Source organism: Malaclemys terrapin, chromosome 7 (genome assembly GCF_027887155.1).
Source record: "Malaclemys terrapin pileata isolate rMalTer1 chromosome 7, rMalTer1.hap1, whole genome shotgun sequence".
NCBI classification, from domain to species: Eukaryota; Metazoa; Chordata; order Testudines; family Emydidae; genus Malaclemys; species Malaclemys terrapin.
In genome coordinates this window covers 29,569,977-29,592,023 of record NC_071511.1, presented here as the reverse complement: position 1 = coordinate 29,592,023, position 22,047 = coordinate 29,569,977, and the positions used below count along the sequence as shown (strand labels likewise).

At 54.6% G+C, this 22,047-nt stretch overlaps 1 protein-coding gene across 1 annotated transcript; it reads right to left on the bottom strand.

The window, feature by feature from the left end:
- Window positions 1–2,484: 2,484 nt before the first annotated feature.
- NPAS4 (neuronal PAS domain protein 4) lies at window positions 2,485–10,059 on the bottom strand. Its single transcript, XM_054035323.1, has 8 exons — window positions 9,870–10,059; window positions 9,325–9,473; window positions 8,539–8,641; window positions 7,878–8,127; window positions 7,241–7,350; window positions 7,004–7,142; window positions 5,335–6,596; window positions 2,485–4,197 (listed from the first exon to the last, which is right to left on the bottom strand). Exons 1-8 carry the CDS (start codon window positions 10,042–10,044, stop codon window positions 4,169–4,171), a joined length of 2,217 nt encoding a protein of 738 aa, XP_053891298.1. The 5' UTR covers window positions 10,045–10,059; the 3' UTR covers window positions 2,485–4,168.
- Between the last annotated feature and the right edge of the window lie 11,988 nt (window positions 10,060–22,047).

The following is a 22,047-nucleotide window of genomic DNA, read 5'->3' as shown; positions in this document are numbered from 1 at the left end:
ACTTGCTTACAAAATCGGACAAGCGTCACAGTACACTCTGACTGAAAAACAGCTGACTTTCTAATTTTTACCATAGAATTATAAAATTAATCAAGTGGAATATAAATATTGTACTTACATTTCAGTGTATAGTATATAGCAGCAGTTCTCAAACTTTAGCAACCTGAGGCCCCACATTTTGATTTAAACATTTCCATGGACCCCCAAGGCCCCTGCTCAGCCCCAGGCCCCACCTCTTCCCGCCCCCACTCCACCCCTGCCCCTCCTCTTCCCTGCCTCTTTCTGCCCCCTTCCCCCAGCGTGCCCCATCCCCACTCCTCCCCCTTCCTCCCAGCACCTCCTGCACGCTGCTGAACGTGCAGCACGTATTCCCTGGTGTGCAGGAGGCACTGGGCGGAAGGGGGAGGAATTGATCAGCGAGGCCTGCGGACCCCTTGGAGTACCCTCACAGACCCCCAGGGGTCAGTGGACCCCAATTTGAGAAATGCTGGTATATAGAGCAGTATAAACAAGTCACTATCTGTAGGAAAGTTTAATTTGTACTGCTAGTGCTTTTTCTGTAGCCTGTTGTAAAACTAGGCAAATAGCTAGATGAATTTATGTACCCCCGGAAGAACTCTGCGTACCCCCAGGGGTACACATACCCCTGGTTGCGAACTACTGGGCTAGATGGATCATCGGTCTGACCCAGCATGGCCATTCTTATGTTCTTAATCATTCCTCTGTGATTGGGCTAATTTGCTTTTTCCAGTTAGAGGCTACCAATAACCGAGCATCTAGGAGCTGATGAGAGCTTAATTCTTCATTTCTTCTTGTGGGGCCATTTCCACTAGGAGGAGCATTACCAAACAATCGCTTGATAATAAATACAGGCCTGGACTGATTTTAACCACACAACCTATCTGCCAGGTGTCTACAGAGGGGAGGAGGGTTGTCTGAGTCCCAGGTGGAGCTGACCCATTACCTCTTAAAGGGGCCAGTCAGCTGGTGACAACATCTCAGAAAAAGATTTGCCTTTTTCAAAACAGCATCACACTGTTGACTCTTATTTAATTTGTGATCCACTCTCACCCCCTGATCCTTTTCAGTAGTGCCGCTGCTTAGCCGGTGAGTCCCATGTTGTATCTGTACCTTTGCTTTTCCTGCCTACATGCGATACTTTGGACTTGCCTTTATTGGATTTCATCTTGTTGATTTCAGACCAATTCTCCAACGTCTCAAGATCATTCTGACTTCTAATCTTGGCCTTGCAGTGCGGGCAGCCCCTCCCAGCAACTTTTATAAGCATACTCTCCACTTCAGCAGCCAAGTTGTTAATTACAATATTGAATAGTACCAAACCCAAGACAGACCCCGGTGGGATCCTACTTGATATTGCCTTGCAGTCTGACAGGGAAACCATCAAGAACTACCCTTTGAGTATGGTCTTTCAACCAGCTGTACACCTGCCTGATAGGAATCTCATCTAGACCCTATTTCCCTAGTTTGCTTATGAGAATGCCAGTGGGGACTAACTCTTTACTAATGGTCAGATATAGCGTGTCTACTGTTTTCCCCACATCCACTTGGCTTGTTATACAGCTCCTGCACTCCACCCCAGAGGCAGCTGCATCTGGGTGCTGTGCGAGGGGTTCCTATAGAAACAGCTCCCACACCCCACTCTAGAGGCAGCCGCATTTCAGCACTGGGCGAGGGATCCCTGTATAATCAGCCCCCACCCCCATCCCAGGAGCAGCTACATCTCAGTGCCAGATGAGGGAATCCCGATATAAACAGCACTTGTGCTCCACTCCAGAGGTAGCTGTATCACCACAGCCACAGGTTAGCAATCCCCCACCTAATCTATGTGCTGAGGGTGGGGGCTCTAACTCACTAACCTGGCACTAGGCCACCCTGCCCTTGGTGCTGCTGACATGGGGGCTAGGGTGACCAGATGTCCTGATTTTATAGGGACAGTCCCGATATTTGGGGCTTTTTCTTATATAGGTGCCTATTACCTCCACCCCCTGTCCCGATTATTCACCCTTGTTATCTGGTCACCCTAGGGCTGATGCACAGCAGAACAGGTCTGGTTTCACCCTGCAGGGGGCAGCAGCGCTGCTAAGATGGGGGAAGGGTGAGGAGGTCTTGGTCACCACCATGCCATGCCCTGTAGCAGAGACCCAGGGAATCCTCGCTCAGGCTCACAGGATATGGGGATACCTGGCACAATAGGGGCCCCGATCTCAGGATCTGTGCAATGAGCAGCACCATGGGGGCTCTGGGATCAGTTTGTGGGGCATCTGGCCCAGTAGGGCCCTGATCTCAGTTGGGGTCTGTCCAGAGCCTGGTGCAATAGGATCTCCAGTCTTGGTAGGTGTCTGTGTAGCTCCTGGCACAATGGGGGCCACCGACCTCAAATGCAGCCCAACAATACAATTACTAACCCTCTCCCGAGGAGATAGCTTAAGAAATGCCCCACATAATTTTTGTTAATTTCAGTTTTATTACAAAGATTTTGGCATTACAAATGCACTCACAGCGACACACACCGAAGAACGACTCCACGTTGTCCATGACCTGGTGCACAATGATCCATATATATAATATAGAGATATATGTACAGCGATGGACACAATGATCTTTTTTGTTTTAAAAAAAGAAATCCCGTCGTTTTCCTTTACAAATATACATGTGTCTTACAATACTCCACATTTCGGCAATGTGCGAATTGGTAAAGAGTTAGAGGATTCAATCCTGATACTTGAGCGTAGACAACTCTACGGTTAGCGACAATGGCGCCTTTCTGGGCGTCACATCTTAACATTTGTTTATTTTTTTTATCAACACCCCAAAAAGAAAGGAAAGGGGGGAAAAACCCCATGGATCCTGGTGTCTCACAGTATATCCCTGTCATGGCACGGAGACTGCGCCCAACTCAGGATCCCACTTTGGAGAAGTTAGAAAATCATTCTTGTGTTTTTTAAAAAAATTAAAGATCTATATATATTTATATCTATAAACATTTCTGTTCTACATTGGTATATTTCACCCCGCCCTGCCCGCCCCAGGTGGGGGAGAGGGGTGTTTCTGGTGCCAGGAATCATTCCGAGTAGCTCACTCTGGTGACAATGTCAAGCTCTGATCTGGAAGATGCTTGCGGGGATTATTCCAGACAGGGTGAGTTAACATTCATGGGTGACATTTCAAAATGAAACAACAATTAAAATGACTCCTGCTGAACAACGATCTCACTCAAGGCTGAGAGTCTCAAAGCTGGACCAGGGGCTGGAATGTCAGTCCCTTCGGGTAATGACTTCTTAGGTTCAGATCCTATCTGACATGGATAACACAGGCTGGAGAATGTCACCCCATTACCCAAGCACTGAGTCCAGTCAGGCTAGAGAGAATCACCCAATCTGGGTTTACAGCCCACATGATGGAGAGTCCATCACATCCCCAGGCCATTTGTCAGTCACCCTCCCCACTTAAACATTTGCCTTTTATTCATTGTTCAGCTGCCCCTGTGCAAAAGCCTGTGCTCAAGCCAGCTTTGACAGTCCCAGCCTAGAATCCCAGCAGAAGCCTCATGGTGAAATGGACGTAGCCACAAACACTGTATTTTGCCCAGGCAGCTCTGAGAAAAATCAGAGCTGGGCCAGTTGAATCTAGGGATTTTTTTTGAGTCAGGAACAGAAATGCAATTGCCAAAAAATGCCTGAACAGCCATGGGCCCTTACTGCGGTAGGTTAGATACCACCTACGCCCACCATTCTCTAGGGGTCCAGAGGGGTGGGGAGGCCAAAGCCAGGCACCCCCGTGCCTTGTTCCAACGCTGGGTTGAATGCACGTGGGGGCGCAGGCCTTGGGGAGAGGCGACCGTAGTATTTCTTATTAAATTACATACATATACTCACTACGAGTGAATACAGTTCTATGTGTAAAGCCACGTACAATGGTCCTTTCAAGAGCTCTGGTTGGCAACTCTAGCTTCGACAGCACGATGGTGGTCTTTTTGGGGGGGGTTATAAAAATGCTAGTTCTTCGCCCAAAGCTCACCCCAGGGACGCCCAGCCTGGCGCCCCCTCCGGATGTGCACGGAGTCAGGTCTCAGCTCGAGTATAGGTGGAAGAAGCTCCTCAAAATATGACAATATGCCATACTTGGTGAAGTAAGTCACAGACTTATTTCAGAACGAAGGGTCACTTTCGCTTCCATCTGTAGGGAGACACAAAGCAAAGGGGGCGAGGGGTTAGAGGGCACGTGGGGCATCCCGGCCAGCTCCCACCACAAAGACAGAATATGCTCCCCCCAACCGCTGTCAGGCCTGACGGAGCCAGGACCAGCCTCCTCATGGATCTCCACTAGAGGGCGACCTGCTCCACAAGTTTCCTTCCAGGATAGCTACCTGGGAGAGGTTATTCTCTCCTACTTTCACAGAGGGGGAAACTCGCACATGCAGCGTGCTAGGGTCAGGAGTAGAACCCAAGAGTCCTGATCCTATACTCTAACCACTAGTCCATGTTCACTCAGTACTGGGAACAGAACCCAAAAGTCTTGGCTCCTAGCTTCCCTGCTCCAACCCACTAGATCCCACTCCCCTCCTGAGCTGGGATACACCCGGAGTCCTGGCTCCCAGCCTCCCGCTCTAAGGGCTAGTCCCCTCCGAGCTGGGGTAGAACCCAGGAGTCCTGGCTCCCAGCCCTTCTGCAGTAACCCACTAGAGTCAGCCCCTCACTTGCTCAATCCCTTGCCAGTTGCTCATGTGCTATCCCCAAGTGGAAGCACCATGTTGCAATGCTGGCCTTGAGGTGACTGCTACAGGCTAGTGCTCAGGACACCTGGGTCAGTTCCCAGCTCCACTGCTGCCTCCCCATGTGACACTGGACAAGTCACTGACTCTTTCTGGGCTTCAGTTTCCATCCGTAAAATGGGGAGGATAATCCTGCCTATGTCTAGAGGTTGGGACAGGGACTGTGTCTGTGCAGTGCCCAGGGTGACGGAGACCCTGATCTCAGTTAAGGTTGGTGCAGTGCCTGGCATGACGGGGCCCCCTGCCTTACATAGTGCCCTGGCAGCAGCCTTGGAAATGGCCACCCAGACTAACTGGAGCTGTGGCAAGCGTAACCGGGGAGGGACGGGCTACATTTTGGAGGGCAGGGGGCAGCATGCATGTGCCTTAACTGGTGGCAGATGTGCTGCAGTGCAGGGTTGCCCTCCCCCCGCCCCGGAAGATTGATGTGCCCCATGGTGGGGGCAAATGGGTGGCCAACAGGGGATCCCTACAGTCCATATCCATGCAGCCTGAGTTCCTGCACTGACCTCCCCCCAGCTGGCACGGCCTCTGCCCCTTACCTTCATGGAAGCTGTCTTGCAGGTGGCTTTGGAGTTGATACAACTCATCTAACCCATCACAGGGCGACCTTGAGGCACATGTCTCAAAGACTGTTTCATAGGAGGCCAGTTCTTCCAGAAAGCACTGCTCTTCTGGAGACAGGTCCGTGGAGGGCGAGGGAGCCAAGGTCCCACTGCCGCTCTCTTCGGCGTCCAAGCTTAGTGGACTACTGACGTTCCCACCACAGAAGTGGTGGTGGAGGGGGCACCGGACACCGGCGCCACTCTTCTCGAACAGAGAGGTGGACAGGTCCTGGAGAAGGTTCTCCACGGTGTCCTCTTCCAGGAGGCTCTCCTCGGGGCAGGAAAGGAAGGAGAAGTCAATGCTCCTCCAGCTCTTGAGGGGCTGGAAGTCCAGGCAGGGGCTGGGCACGCCGGCCGGCAGGGAGGAGCTGCGGGTGACCTGGCCTTGCTTTTCCTGGAGGGAGAGCTCCGTGGACTGGAAGGAGCTGAAGTCTTCAGCCAAGCTGCTGATGTGCCTGGCCAGCAGGTCAATCTCAGTCTTTTCTTTTTCAGAATATCTGAAGAAGGTCTGTTTGATGGGCGAGGCCTCCGGGGTGAGCACCCCCTCGGGCACCATGGGCACATCAATATAGAGGGGGGCTCTGACCTCCGGCAGCGTCATGACAGTGCAATCCCCATTACCGGGGCTGTCAGGAGTGGGCGGCAACTTCTCATAGAGAGCACTGCAGTTCTCCGGAGGGTAGAGGAGCTCGGAGGAAGTGGTGGTGGGAGGGGAGGTGGCTGTGGTGGGAGGGTAGGACTCCTGGGTCCCGAACATGAAGGTGCAGCCCTGGTGGGGCGTGTAGGGAGGCGTGCAGACAAAGTCCTTGGCGGAGCCACCTGGGTTGTCCCTCCGGAAGGCCGGCTCGTAGGCAGTGGGGAAGAACACGTAGCTGAACTCGGTGTCTTTGCCTGGCTGGGCCTGGGTGGAGCTGGAGGCCTCCTCCATGGAGGAGAGATTGCCCAGCTCCATGGCCATCGATGTTCCCTCGTGGCTCAGGCTGGTGCCCTCTGCATACTCCAGACTGGCGAAATCGAAGGAGGGCACCGGGGCGGCACCGGTGGGTGTGCCGGACAGGGGCGTGAAGACCTGGTCGGGGCTGGAGAGCTGCGCCGGGGACAGCAGCCCCTCGGAGTAGGGCGGCGCGGCGCTTAGCACGTAGGCCACCTGCGGCTCCTCCGAGGCCAGCTGCTGACGCAGGCACCAGGCTTCCGAGTCACTAGCGAGCAAAGGGAGGCAGGGTTAGTGCTGGAGCTGGCAGGAGTGACCCCCCCCCCCCGCTCCCAACTCGGGGCTCTCCAATCACCCGCCTGTTGCACCACGACACACAGACCAGGCTCTGGACAAGGAGTCAGGACGCCTGGGTTCTATTCCTAGCCCCTGACCTTGGGCAGGCGCCTTCACACCATCAGTCTATTTAGACTGCGAGCTCTTTGGGGCAGGGACCGTCTCTCGTGCTGGGTCTGATCTCTGTCAGGGGCTATGCAACACCAGGCCCGATGGGGTCCCTGACCCTGCCTCGGGCTCCTGGGTTCTAGCCCAAACCCAAAAGCTGCGGAGTGCCCAGGACCCTCAGTCTGGCTTGGGGCCCTGTAACCCAGGAAGAGGCTGGTTGCATGTAGTTACCTGATGATGTAGTTGTGGCAGGTGACGGGGATCTCAGCGCTCTCCATGCGTGCCAGGGAGTAGATCCAAACCCAGCTGACACCATTCTTGGTCTGGAGTCGGACAACCATTTCCACCTGTGGCTCACCAGCATCGCCCACTGCAGGGAGAGGAAGAGGGCAGGGGGTTAGTGTCACGGATCCTCAGGAGCCCAGCCCAGCCCTCAGTCGCTCGGGGCGGAGAGGAGGGGATACTCACACAGGCGGCAGTGCTGGGCTGAGGCGTGGCTCAGGTCCTCTGGGTGCATCAGGCTGTACCACGACCGGCATAGGAGCTCACTCTTCTCAAAGCCCAGATGGAAGATCACACTGCAGGGGAGCCAAGCAAAGGAGACCATTGAGCACTCACGAGGAGCGGAGAACGACCCACAGAGCAGCACAGAGCTGGGACTCAGAACATCTGGCTTCTACCTCTGGCACTGGGAAGGGAGTTGGGTCAAGTGGGTTAGAGATGGAGCCAGGACTCCTGGTTCTCCTCCCAGCTCTGCCACTCCACTTGAGCCAGTCCTTCCCACTCTTGCTGCCTCGGTTTCCCTTCCTGCGCTTTGAACAGATGAAGCAGGGATTGTCTCTCATTCTGCGTCTGTGGAGCTCCTGACATGATCAGGGCCCCTGACCTGGATCAGGGTTTGGTTTATAAACTCAGCTCAGGGGCCCATCTATCCCGGTACCCCATATTTTACAGCTGTCCAGAGCAGGGTTCAAGGCACCCTGCTGAGATGGGTAACCACCCCTGATTTTCTTCCTAACCCCTTCACACAACTCCTTATGCCCTAAATCAGGAAATGCCAGAAGGTCCCTCCTCCCCCTGTGCTGAAGGCTGAGCCCCTCCTCACCTCTCTGAGATGTCCAGGATGGCCAGGTCCTTGGTGTGCCGGCTCTCGAAGGAGGCCAGGAAGAGTGAATTGTGGCTGAGCCGTGGCTTGGGCTCTAGCGGGGTGCAGAAGGCCATGAAGACGGGGTTGGTGGACCAGTAGGAGCCGGACGGTGGCTGGTGGAAGCGGCCTCGGATTAGCACCAGCTTGTTCCCCGCGCTCTGGCGCCGCACGGTCTTGGAGGTGTTGAAATGGCACCGGAACAAGCGGTCTGGAAATCAGCAAGGGGAGAAGATGGTGAGTGTGTGGGGCAAACGTAGGGAGTCTGGGCACGTGGGGAGGGAGCTCACAGAAGAACTTAATGCACTGGGGAGTGTCAACTCCAGGAATATTAGATTAGTACAGGAATGAATCTATCCTCACATGCCCATCTCTAGCTACCCATCCAGCCTTATATAAACCCGTCCACCCATCTAGCCACCCATCCATCTCCCCCTCTCAGATTTCCATAGTGGCTGCGCTCTCTCTCATTTCTATGTCTATTTGCATACTCTACCCTCTGTCCCTCCTTGGCCGGCCGCTCAGATCCTCCGCTCTGCTTCTTCTCAGTTTTCATGCTCTTCCCAAGTGGCATCGCATGCAGAATAATTTCAACGCAAGCCCCAAACACACAGGGACCCACCTGTATCAGTCGGGGAGGGCAGCGCCAGCTGATTTCTCATCACAAAGTGGTCGGTGGGGTCAATGATGTCGTAAATACTGTCTCCTTGGGCTACCAGGTCCACCTGGGGGGTGAGGTAATGGAGAGATGTTAGCGCACACTGCCATGCAACACAAGGAACAGGCTGCTCGGAGCTGAAGCCCAAGGGTTGGCAACACACATCATTGTGCCAGGATTTCTATGTGGTCATATAACACAGATCGGCATTTGTCAGGAAGCTGTGTATTTATGCTCCACAGCTCCACAATCTATCAGTGTCTGTGTTAGAAACACTGCTTAACAACAAGCACAGGGGAAATACACAGTGAGATCCTCACTGGTTAACTCTAGAAATAGTCATCCCTGTACCTATCCATCCCCATATCTATCTATCGATCTATCTATCGATCTATCGATCTATCTATCTATCTCCACATGCATCCCTCTACCTATCCATCCCCATATCTATCTATCTATCTCCACATGCATCCCTCTACCTAACCATCCCCATATCTATCTATCTCCACATGCATCCCTCTACCTAACCATCCCCATATCTATCTATCGATCGATCTATCTCCACATGCATCCCTCTACCTATCCATCCCCATATCTATCTATCGATCGATCTATCTCCACATGCATCCCTCTACCTATCCATCCATCCCCATACACATCCCCTCTCTCCCCCAACTCTGTAGTATGTACAGGAGCGGAAGAGTCGGTGTGTGGATAACCCAGCCACCGGTTCGCCGACTGAGCCCTTACCATCGAATGTCCCAGATGCTCTGCTACGTTCTCCGAGACGTAGATCAGCTTCCCTTCGCCGGTGAACGCCAGGAGGAAGCCTGGGAGCGTCTGCACGAACTCTTCCAGGTCCTGGGATGACAGCAGGCTCTCCAGCCCTCCCAGGGCACCTGTTGTGGAAGAGGAGAGGGAGTCAGGCTACAAAGCCCTTTCCATGCATTGCAGCCCGGCCGTACCATGGACAGCGACCCGCGGCAGCCACTGACTCAGAAGCCTGCAGCTTCAGAGCCATGGACAGCGACCCTACCGCTACCTGGGCAGCACCATGGACAGCGACCTGGACTCGGTGCCCCAAGGCCATGTAGCTTCAGCACCACGGACAGTGCCGCGAGCCGTTTACCCCTACCCCAGCCCCCTTGGCTGGAGGCGCCCCATAGCCAGACACCCACCTAGCACTGGTGTCTAACAGGTGTCTGTCTGGGCACATTGGCTCCTCACTTCTCCCTGCCCAGTGCCAGCCAGGAAACGCGTCTCTCTCGCTCACACACACTCTCGGTGCTGGTTACCTTTGGCGAAGAAGATGGACTTGCGGGTGTAGATACACGCCAGCGACATGATGTGCAGGTAGGAGAGCCGGACTTTGTCCCCTTCCGGGATGGGCAGCAGGTCCTTGAGATTGCGGATCTCGGCGTTGATCTGGTCCCGCCGCGCCTTGGAGGCGCCCTTGGTGGAGCGGTACATCTGGGCTTCTCCACGCTCGGCGCTTGGCGGCGGTCGGTCGGTCCGTCTGGCTGGCTGTGTGGCTCCCAGATTCCTGCCGGCAGATCTGGTTGAGAGCCTCAGCCTGCATCCCGGCTTTTATAGGCTGCTGGGAGTGTGGGCACTGGCATGGCAAGGAAAGTGGGGCGGGAAGATTTGCTCAGATCAATGGAGGGACATGGCTGGGGAGCTGCTCCCCCCTCCCCTCTCCCCCCTCCTTCTATGTGCTGGGGGAGCCATACGTCACTCTCTCCTCAGTGACGTGCTCAAGTGAGGGAGGGGGAGTGGAGGAGGCAGGCACAGAAACACACTGCACCGAATTAGGAGAAAAGCAGCCAGAGGAGAGACTTGACTGTTAGAATCACACCTAGCTCCAGGCTGAGTCTGCCCCTGCTCCTTCCCAGAGTCAAACATTAACTCTTACACTGACTTCTTGGTGAAGTATTCTGTAGGGGAATCTAATTTAATCCTATCAATCCATCCATCTCCTTTCCATCTATCTACCCCTCTCTCTCTCTATCCATCCATCCATCCATCCATCCATCCATCCATCCATCCATCCATCCATCCATCTATCTACCGCCTATAAATCCACCCCTTCCATTTATCTACACATCCATCCATCCATCCATCCATCCATCCATCCATCCATCCCCTTCCATCTACCCCTCTACCCATCCATCCATCCATCCATCCATCCATCCATCCATCCATCCATCTATCTACCGCCTATAAATCCACCCCTTCCATTTATCTACACATCCATCCATCCATCCATCCATCCATCCATCCATCCCCTTCCATCTACCCCTCTACCCATCCATCCATCCATCCATCCATCCATCTACCCTTCTCTCCATCCATCCCTCTTCCATCTATCTACCGCCTATAAATCCACCCCTTCCATTTATCTACACATCCATCCATCCATCCATCCATCCATCCATCCATCCATCCATCTACCCCTCTCTCCATCCATCCCCTTCCATCTACCCCTCTACCCATCCCTCCATCCATCCATCCATCCATTCCCCTTCCATCCATCCATCCATCCATCCATCCATCTACCCTTCTCTCCATCCATCCCTCTTCCATCTATCTACCCCCTATAAATCCACCCCTTCCATTTATCTACCCATCCATCCATCCATCCATCTACCCCTCTATATATCCATTCCCCTTCCATCTGTCTACATAAGAATGGCCATACTTGGTCAGACCAACAGTGGCCAATGCCAGGTGCCCCAGAGGAAATTAACAGACAGGTAATCATCAAGTCATCCATCCCCTGCTGCCCATTCCCAGCTTCTGGCAACAGAGGCTAGAGACACCATCCCTGCCCATCCTGGCTAATAGCCATTGATGGACCTATCCTCCATGAACTTATCTAGTTCTTTTTTGAATCCTGTTATAGTCTTGGCCTTCACAGCATCCTCTGGCAAAGAGTTCCACAGGTTGACTGTGTGTTGAGTGAAAAAATACTTCATTTTGTTTGTTTTAAACCTGCTGCCTATTCATTTCATTTGGTGACCCCGAGTTTGTGTGTTATGAGAAGGAGTAAATAGCACTTCCTTATTTACTTTCTCCACACCAGTCATGATTTTATAGACCTCTATCATAACCCCTCTTAGTTGTCTCTTTTCCAAGCTGACAAGTCCCGGGCTTATTAAGCTCTCCTCATATGGAAGCCGTTCCAGACCCCTAATCATTTTTGTTGCCCCTTTCTGAAACTTTTCCAATTCCAGTATATCTTTTTTGAGATGGGGCGACCACATCTGCACGCAGTATTCAAGATGTGGGTGCACCATGGATTTATATAGAGGCAATATGATATTTTCTGTCTTATCATCTATCCCTTTCTTAATGATTCCCAACTTTCTGTTCACTTTTTTGACTGCTGCTGCACATTGAGTGGATGTTTTCAGAGAACTCTCCACAATGACTCCAAGATCTCTTTCTTGAGTGGTAACAGCTAATTTAGACCCCATCATTTTATATGTATAGTTGGGATTATGTTTTCCAATGTGCATTACTTTGCATTTATCAACCTTGAATTTCATCTGCCATTTTGTTGCCCAGTCACCCAGTTTTGTGAGATTATTTTGTAGCTCTTTGCAGTCTGCCTGGGACTTAAGTAGTAGTAGTAATTTAAAATATGCAAACATTGTCTCAAGGAATATGTTTGATACATTTTTTAAAAGTATATTTTTGGTCTGTAAACAACTAACTCCTTTTGATGGCTGCAGTTGTTTTCTTTTTCTTTGCCTTTCCATACAGAGGCCTTGTTTTAAGCCCCCCACGCCCTCCAGGTAGCATGTCTCTCCAGAAGTTAAGAGCATTTCCACAGAGCAATGCTGGGCGAGTTTGGGGGTTTACTTTTGCTAATCTTAGTGACATTAAAATAATGTTTTTCCAAAGGGGATAAAAATAAAGCCAACTTCTGAAAAGCCCAAAGAAGTCCCACACCAGTATGTGTCTTGCATTGTTAGGAGAGCAATTGTGTCAAATGCAGAGAAACAGAGCTGAAGTGCCACGCTCAATGGAGTAACCTAAATTGGGTAGCTAGGTTTTGCATAATCTCGTCTTCCATATTAGGAAAGAAAGTACCGAGCTGAGTAACCCTTCACTGCCCAGAAAGCCTTTGCACCTGTTTTGGAAATCTCTCACAGCTATTAGCACACTTGTTTGATTTCTAATGCTACAGGGAACTGGGGCACCCCCAGCACCCACACGAGGGCTGCTGTATATGGGTGGTTTTACACTGCTTTCCTTATTTAGGCAGTTTAAGGAATGATACAACTTTCCAAAGTCACCTTTTAAAGGCTAGGCCCTGTCTCTAGTTTCTCAATGGTCTGTTCACTGCCATTGTGCAACGTACAACAGCGATTCTCAGCGAATTCCCTGTGCAGGGACGGGCCCTCTGGGGATTTGAGCCTATTGCAGAATTTCTCCACTCTTCTGTTTTGTAAGTTGGTAGTTTAGTTAAACCTGGCATTTCCAGAGCTGCCATCAGGACCCAGGAGTCCTGGGGCTCCCAGCCCACCCTGCTCTAATCCACTAGAGCAAGGGAAGGGGTGTCTATTGGGATAGAGCAGGGGAAGCTGGGAGCCAGGATTCCTGGGTTCTATCCCTGGATTTGGGAGGGGAGTGGGGTCTAATGGGTTAGAGCGGGGGGCTGGCAGCCAGGATGCCTGGGTTCTATCCCTGGTTCTGCAAGCCGGGGTGCTGGAACAATTTGTATAGTGGGGGTGCTGAGACACATTGAACCAAACTGTAAACCCTGGATATAATGGAAACCACTTCAAGCCAAGGGGTGAGGCAGCTCCCCTAGTTCCAGCATCTATGTCTGTGAGCCGTGTGGGATCTAGTGGTCGGGGGGCTGGGAGTCAGCTTCCTTGGGTGTATTATAGGACGCCATTGATCTGAGTTGTGGGAAGACAGCCATCAGCTTTCTATCCTTTAGGAATGTGATGCTATAAATAGACACAATGGGAGCTTTTTTCTGTTTTTGGCTTGCAGCACCGACGTCAGCCTGTTATCTAGGGCTGTGCCCTCACAGCGTAACCCAGCTCAGCTCAGAGCTGAGTGGGCACATCATGAATTAGAAAAGAGTCTTTGGATTGTGGGGGTGGACCCGAAGCCTTAACTCCTATAAAAGGAAAGAGCTGAGCACCGGGAGAGGCAGCCCGCGCCCCGCCAATGCCGCATGGCTGCTTCCATTCTAGGCTGAGAAAATCTATTTCTGGGAGTCTCTGACTTTAGGAGAAGGCACAACAAGGATGTGTGGCAAGTAAACAGCTCCTTTCACCCAGTGCCTTGGTAAATGGAATGACCCACGGATAGAACCCAGGAGTCCTGACCCCCCCCCCCAGCTCCCCTGATCTAATGCCCTAGACCCAGAGCTGGGGATGAACCCAGGAGTCCTGACCCCCTAGCTCCCTGCTCTATATACCAGACACCACCCCTACAGTTACTGCACTGGAATTGAAGCACAGGGCACTAGAGGTTAACCTCTTCTCTTCTTACTATGCAGGATGCAGACAAGGGGAGGAGTCGCATGTGCCAGCCGGTCCCAGCCCAGACCCTCCAGAGGGTGAGTGGCTCAGAAGCACTGTCTGGGAGCTCCGGATGATGATGTGCTGTGGGGCAGGCCCAGGGCACTCACCCCAGGGCCAGCTGTGGTGCTGATATGGCCCCATGTCTCTGGGTCAAGCTGCAGGACCAGATCTTGAGCTGGGGGAGTGATATGGTTCCCTTGGGGTCATCACTTTGCACCAGCAGGGTTGGGTCTGGGGTGGGCAGTGAGCTATTGGATGGGGGCTGGCCCAAGGGGACCTTAAAGCCCTGCTGACACCAGAGCAGCATTCAGCATCCCGGGAAAGGTCTCCAACCAGGGGCAGTACCAAAGCAAGACCCCACAACCACCTGCCCAGAATTTGGGCTCTGTGGCCTGTTCAGCCTCTCTACTCATCTTCCACAGCCCCCCTCCCCTCAGCCAGCCACTCCACCCTGCCTGGGAACTGGATCAGAGCTGGTGCCCCTAGAGGGGAAAGGCCCTATGTCTCATTCCCGGAACCTTATGCCCAGCCAGTCCCCCCAGTCTGCAGCCAGTGCTGCCTAGAGGGGAAGGCCACATACCTCGTTCCCTCTCTTTTCTTTTTGCTATGGAAAGGGCAGGCTCCACTCACTGTCGTCCATGGAGTCCCAGGGCCAGGATTCCTTTCCAGGAGCCATTTTACCCCGAGAGGAAGAGCCCCACCCCCACCAGGGCCCCTTTTAACCCTGTGCCCTCTAAGTCCAAACACAGGATCCCACCTAACCCTGCTGGGAGCCCCCCACCCACATGAGCTGCTGTGTTTGCAGGCTCTCTCCCCCCACCTCCAGCCCTTCCCTGCCTGCTGCCTCCCACTGGACGGGGTGCAGTGCTATTGCTTTTACCTGGAAAGGGCCCCCTGCTCCCAATGAGCTGAAAACCACAGCCTATCTTCTCTCTGTACCCATCTCTAGTAGCTCAGCCCCAGTGTGTGTGAGGGGTGGGGGTTGGCACGGCCCTGTGGGCAGGTCGGGGGGGGGGGGGGGTTGGCTAGCTCTGCTCTTCAGCTGTGGCTGGAATCTGGGAGCCAAATGACTCAGAGTGCATCACTGCTGAGTCACCCCCTGGTGGAGAGAGGGGACCAGGGGTGGGGTTGCTGATTCCAAGCCCATCTGTTCTGGGAGCCTGCTGGGCCCTTTCACACACCCCCCCCCCCACCTGGTGTTTCATTCAGGATCTGAATCAAGCAACTAAAAAGAGAAACCTGGAGGCTAAAAATAGTTCTGGAGTCTGTGTGATTTAGTGAGTGGCTCAGCGACTCAGCCAGTCCCTGCCAGAGCCAGGCCGGGGGAGGGGATAGGCAGTGCCAGCCAGCTGGCGACAGGACATGGGGACATTGCCTTCTATCCCAGTCAGACACCGGAGCTCACGCCGAGGGGAGCTCAACATGGCCAGGCATGGACCTCGTGCACTGACATGGAGTGACAAACAGTGACATACACCAGCACGCCCCACTAGGAACTGATGCACCAATATGTAGTAACACACACTGACACACAAGCTGTCATGCACTGACATAGAACACATGCTGAGAGTCACTGGCATGTGAGTCATCGCACAGACACATACCCATATGCTGGCCATTACATGCCACCACACAGGCACGGGCAGGATGCTATCCCCACACCCACACACACTTGTAGCACCCTAGAAATGACAGGCCCTGTATTACATCCACCCCTCACACACACACACACACACCCTGAGCCAGCCAGATCCCTCTGCCTGGGGACTGGATGAGAGCTGGTGCCCCCTAGTGGGGAAAGGCCCCATATCCCATTGCCTTCCCCCTGAGCCAGCCAGTCCCAGGCCATATCTGGGCTGGCACCTGGAGGGGAAAGGGCCCATGCCTAGGCCTTGGCTAGCTCTACCTGGGAGCTGCCGTCATTTCCAGATTCCTTTTATCAGATGCTGGTGAATGTCCTGATGATGCTCCAGCACTGAGGATGATTTTCCAGGTAACTGTTTCTAAATGCAGCTTGCAAGCGTCCCATCCGCGTCAGAACGCAGGCAGAGGACAGATTGGTGGGAGCGCATGTTAGTTGAGCAAGGGCATGGACACAATGGCAGTGAGTGGAGGCTATGAAGGGGGCATGTGGAAGGGGGACAGTGGCAGGGTCAGGGAATGTATGGAAAGGAGCCATTGTGTTAACCTGCTTAAATAAAATCACCCCCTGCCACTTTGCACCTGTTGCTTTTGAAAACACAAAATGAGCGATTTCTACTCCCCTGTCCAGCCTGCCAATCCCCCACCTCACTCAGAACCCCTGCATGATACGGGGGGCTGGCTAGCTCAGAGGGACAGAGACTGGGGTATAGGGTTGCTCCCTTCTAGGGGGCACCGGCTCCAATTGGGCCCCAGGGAGGGGACTGGCTGGCTCAGGGGGGCAGGGAATGGGACATGGGGCCTTTCACCTTTAGTGGACCTTGGCACCAGTCTGGCTTCAAGGCAAGGGGACTGGCTGGCTCGGGGGGTTAGGAATGAGCTCTGGGGCCTGTCTTTCCTAGAGTACCATGACTGTGTGTTTTCTATTAGTGTTTTCAGTGGGTTCTGCTTCCAGTTCTGGGGCAGAGGGCTAGTGGTTTAGACTGGGGGTGCTGGAAGCCAGCACTCCTGGGTTCTATCCCCCCCTGCAGAGTGGGGATCACACACCCCTGCCTTAGTCTGGCTACTGTTGCTCTGTGGCTCCCAGAAGGGCTGAAGGACTGTGCCGCCCCACCCCCCCAATTGCCATCGGCGTCTTTACCCCACCAAAAAAGGCTCTTTGCTCCTATTTTTAGCCCCACTCCCAGGTTTTATATAGCTCTGAACATTCATGTCTCCCTGCGTCCCCCGCTGGCGCGGGAGGGGAGAGCGAGAAAAATATCTACCAAGGTCCCTTCTTCATCGAAAATATCTCAGCAGTTGCCATGGAGACCCGCCCACAGCTTCACCTCCCAGCACAAGAGGCTTCGCAATACAGAGGGGCTGGAGGCTTTTTATAGACCCAATGTGCGAAAGGAGATGGGGGCCGGGGGGGCCAGAGGCAGTGGGATTGGCTAGCAGCCCCCCCCCCAGCATGGGAAGTTCAGACCCAGCCACCCCCAACATCTATCCATCAATACAAATGCAGAATGGGGTTTCAGGATTTGAATGGGCTGGTTCTTCATTCCCACCAAGCCCAATCTGGTCCCCAACCCCCTGCTCTAACCCACCAGCCCCACTCTCTTCCCAGTCTTGGAACGGAACCCAGGCATCCTGGCTCCCAGCCCCCACTAGACCCCACTTCCCTCCCAGAACTGGGAACACAATATAGACTTTACACCTTCCCAGGAATGATGCACCGTTAGAGACTGCTTGAGAGGGGAGGGCAATACTGGACAAGGCGGTCTCACGTGGTTGACCCAGGAGACTGGGGAAGAGGAAGTGAATAGTGCCTCCAATGTCATATTGTTCTAGGGCTGCCCTCCTGCAGGCAGCCTTCCCTGTCAAACTCCTTCGCCACTGCTGTGAACTATTAAACATCTGCCACCCCAGAGGTGGCAGCATCTCAATGCTGGACAAGGGATTCCCATATAAACAGCCCCACCCCCCACCCCAGCGAGGGCTATATCTTAGGACTGGTTGAGGCATCCCTGTAGAAACAGCCGCCACACCCCACCCCAGAGGGGGCTGCATCTTAGCACTGGGTGAAGCATACCTGTAGAAACAGCCCGTGTCCCACCCCAGAGGGCACTGCATCTGCGCACCGGAGTCTCTGTATAAACAGCTGTCACACTCCAGAGGCAGCTGCATGTCAGTGCTGGAGGAAACGACTCATATTCATATGCTGGTCAGGTGCTTTGAGACCCAAATTGGGAGGAATTCTGATTAAAAAGCCAGCAGTTCATGGAGCTATTTTTGAAAACACAAGGAGTAAATAAAAGGCAAAATAGCAGAGGCTGAAATGAATCTATTTTAAAACCCTCACGCCCAGTTTCCTGCGAGTCCTGGGGCGAGGACATCGTGCTGGACCCAACCTGCGCTTTTATAGACATAATCAAGCCAGAATGCAACCTACAGACATCTAAATGTGTCTGACAAACACTCCGATGCAGCAATGAGGAGAGCCACGCAGCTCCAAGCTATTATAGAACAGTACCTGCCAATCCCAGAGCACTATGCTTATACATGTACTTGAAGACCCCTCATTCAGCACTGAGATGCAGCCACCTCTGGGGTGGAGTCCAGAGGCTGTTTATACAGGGATCCCTCACTCGGAGCTGAGATGTGACCACTGCTGAGGTGGGATGCAGGGCTGTTCACACAGGGATCCTTGCTGCTTCTGGAGTGTAACAAAGCATTTGGCCGACTGATGCATAGAAATGCTCTACCATGGTTCATAAAAAGAAGGAGCATTGCAGGGTATTGTGGCCAGCCCTGACTGTGAGCTCCCCATCCCACTCCTTGCACACAGCACCCCTTAGGGCAGGACTGGGGCACTAGGGTCAGCCCTGACTGCAAGAGGAGAGCACCAGCAATGAGTTACGTCAGAGCTCAGCATCCCCACGGCTGCTCCTTGCTTTAGATCCAGGGTGACCAAGAGAGAAGCAGACCTACGCTATAGCAACAGAGAGGGGGAGGGAGGTATTTTTGGGAGGGATGGACGGAGGAGTGTGAGCTGGAGGGTTGGCTCATCCCCCCCCCCGCCCCGCTGCTCTCAGTCCCTTTCCAGCCTGCGGCCATGGCTCAGGGATGCGGGGGCGGGGGGGGGGGGGGGGGGAGAATCCGCTTTTTGCTGCCAAAATAGGAAAAAGGCAGAGATGCAGCTGTGACGTCACTGCTCCCCACCTGCATCACATCACCATGGCAACAGCGTACAGGGGGATTGTTCGCTGCAACAACAGAGCAAGGTGTGACAGTGGCCCCCCTCCCCCTCTCCTGTCCCCCAGACTCCTCCCCCTCCACCCCCCAGACCTCTACAACCCCACCCCCACAGACCCCTCCACCCTACTCCCATTGACCCCTCACCCAGAGACCCACTCCCTCACACAAACCCCTCCCACCCCAGACCCCTCCCTCACACAAACCCCTCCTGCCACCCCACTGCCCCCTAGACCTCTACACCCCACCCCACAAACCCCTCCCAACACCCCACTGCCCCCAGACCTCTCCAACCCACCTCCAGACCCCCTTCCTCACACAAACCCCTCCCTCCACCCCATTGCCCCCCCAGACCTTTACACCCCACCCCCACAGACCGCCCTACCTCACACAACCCCCCCAACACCCCACTGCACCCCAGACATCTACACCCCATCTCAACAGACCCCTCCCTCACACAAACCCCTCCCTCCACGCCACTGCCCCCCACAGACCTCTACACCCCACCCGCCAGACCTCCTCCCTCACACAAACCCCTCCCAACACCCCACTGCCCCCAGACCTCTACACCCCACCCCACAAACCCCCTCCTCCACCCCACTGCCCACCACAGACCCCCTCCCTCACACAAACCCCTCCTGCCACCCCACTGCCCCCCAGACCTCTACAGCACACCCCCACAGGTTTCCATTCTGGGATGCAGTTGGGGCCAGTTCCTCAGAGCAGGTGCTGGGAGTGAGATTTGGCTTGGCAGCACAGAGGGTAGGGGTAGATGGGGGGCAGAGACCATGCCCCAGCCATGCCAGGACCTAAGCACCAGGGTCATGCCCAGCAAAATGGGAAGGGGGGGAGGCATGAGTAACAGCTCTAGATCTGTCCTTGTAGGTCTGGGTGTGTACGGGCATTCATGTGCAGGGCAGTGCACACTTCATCTTGGGGAGATGCAAGTGGATGGGAGGTTCATGTGTGTGGGGGGGTGGATCTGTGTATTTGGGGGGAGGTGTGTGTGCTTGGGGGTGATCTATGTCTCGGTGGGTTGTGTGCATGGGAGTGATGTGTGTGCATGGCAGAGATGCATGTCTCTGGGGGGACTGCGTGTGAATGGGGCATTGCATGTCTCATGGGGCTGCGTGTTCATGGGGGCAATGCGTGTCTTCGGGGGGTTCCGTGGGCATGGGGGGGTCCAGGTTTCTGGGTGGGGTGGAGGCAATGTGTGTGTAAATGGGCACAGCCCCCCATGTGGGACTGACCTCCCACCCCACCATTCTGCGGCAGCCTCCCCTCCATCCCTCGCCCACGCAGCCCTAGCAACAGAAACCCGTCTCCTAGAGACTCTCTTACGTTGCTACAGCAGCAGCAGCACCAACAAGCGAGGAACCATCAGTCCCTGGGAGTGGGGTGCTTTGGTGGGGAACGAGCAGGGAGCAGTCACCCCCCAGGGAAAATTTCTCCCCATATCTCTCAGTCCCTCCCCATCCCCCAACTAAATATTTCCCCTCACTCCCTGACCCCCAACTCCTCCCTCTGTCCTGCCGATCCAGCCCCAGGACAGGGGGATTGGGACACGGGCCCTTTCCCCTCGGGGGGGGGGGAGCTTGCTCTGATCCAGCCATGCTGACCCACATGGAACAAGTTTGCCAGGTCTCAGCCCCATTCCCAGCCAGGTGTCACACAAACTCCATCCCCTTGGGCACTAACTCGGCCCAGGCAGAGGGGCCAGGGCTAGCAGAGCTGAGCTCCTCAGGGAGAGGACGGGGTGTGCGTGGGGTGGGGAGGCTCCTTGGCATCAGCCCCAAGGCTACCCCAGAGGACCCCATTCCTGGGGTGTCGAGCTGCCCCTCCCCAGCACTGAGGGGCCAGAGCCGGCCAGACCCAGGATCAGACCAGGCGGGGAGTGTTGGCTGCAGAGGCATGGAGAGATGGGGCCTCGCTCTGCCAAGGGCTGGGCTGGGAGCTGAGGTGGCTGGTTGGGCCAGGGGTGCCACCCACAGCCAGAGAATGAATGGGAAGGGATGAGACTGGCCAGAAAACCCCAGCCACACCCCCACATACAAACTGCACCCCTCTGCACTCTATCCACACCCCCCACAGAACGCCATCCAGGCCCTCCACACTGCTCCACCTCACACCTGCAGCCCCCCACTGCACCCCATCCACATCCCACGCCACTCATTGCACCCCATCCACACGCACCCCAGAACCTGCCACATTGCTCCACCTCACACCTGCCGCCCCCCACTGCACCCCATCCACACACACCCCAGAACCCACCACACTGCTCCACCTCACACCTGCACCCCCCCACACTGCACCTCATCCACATCCCACGCCACCCATTGCACCCTCCACTGCACCCCATCCACACACACCCCAGAACCTCACCTCACACCTGCACCCCATCCACATCCCACGCCACCCATTGCACCTCATTCATACACACCCAGAACCCCATCCAGATCTTCCACACTGCTCCACCTCACATCTGCACCCCCCCACTGCACACCATCCACACACATGCCAGAACCTGCCACACTGCTCCACCTCACACCTGCATGCCCCCACTGCACCCCATCCACATCCCACACCACCCATTGCACCCCATCCACACACATCCCAGAACCCGCCACACTGCTCCACCTCACACTGGCACCCCATCCTCATCCCACGCCACCCATTTCACCCTCCACTGCAGCCCATCCATACACCCCAGAACCCCATCCAGACCCCCCACATTGCATCCCCCACACCTGCATCCCTCACTGCACACCTATCCACACCTTGCGCCCCCACTGCACAGCCACATACCCCCATACCACATCCCTCATACACACACTGCACCCCATCCCCATACTCACCACACTGCACCCCCCAACCTGCAGCCCTATCCACATACCCCCACTCCACACCTGTTCCCTCCACTGCACCCCATCCACAAACCCCCACACTACACCTGCACCCCCATGCACACACTGCACCCTATCCACACACCTGCCCCCCAGTCACACACCCCTTTTCTTGCTGTCTAGCTCAAGGCAGCATAACCCTGTGG

Bases quoted from the DNA above. Each gene is read 5' to 3' on its own strand.
- NPAS4 (XM_054035323.1), bottom strand. From the start codon at position 10,044: ATGTACCGCTCCACCAAGGGCGCCTCCAAGGCGCGGCGGGACCAGATC. The intron at 9,474-9,869 runs GTAACCAGCACC...CTTCCACAACAG, and splicing joins GTCCATCTTCTTCGCCAAAG to GTGCCCTGGGAGGGCTGGAG. The intron at 8,128-8,538 runs GTGGGTCCCTGT...GCTGATTTCCAG, and splicing joins GCCCTCCCCGACTGATACAG to ACCGCTTGTTCCGGTGCCAT.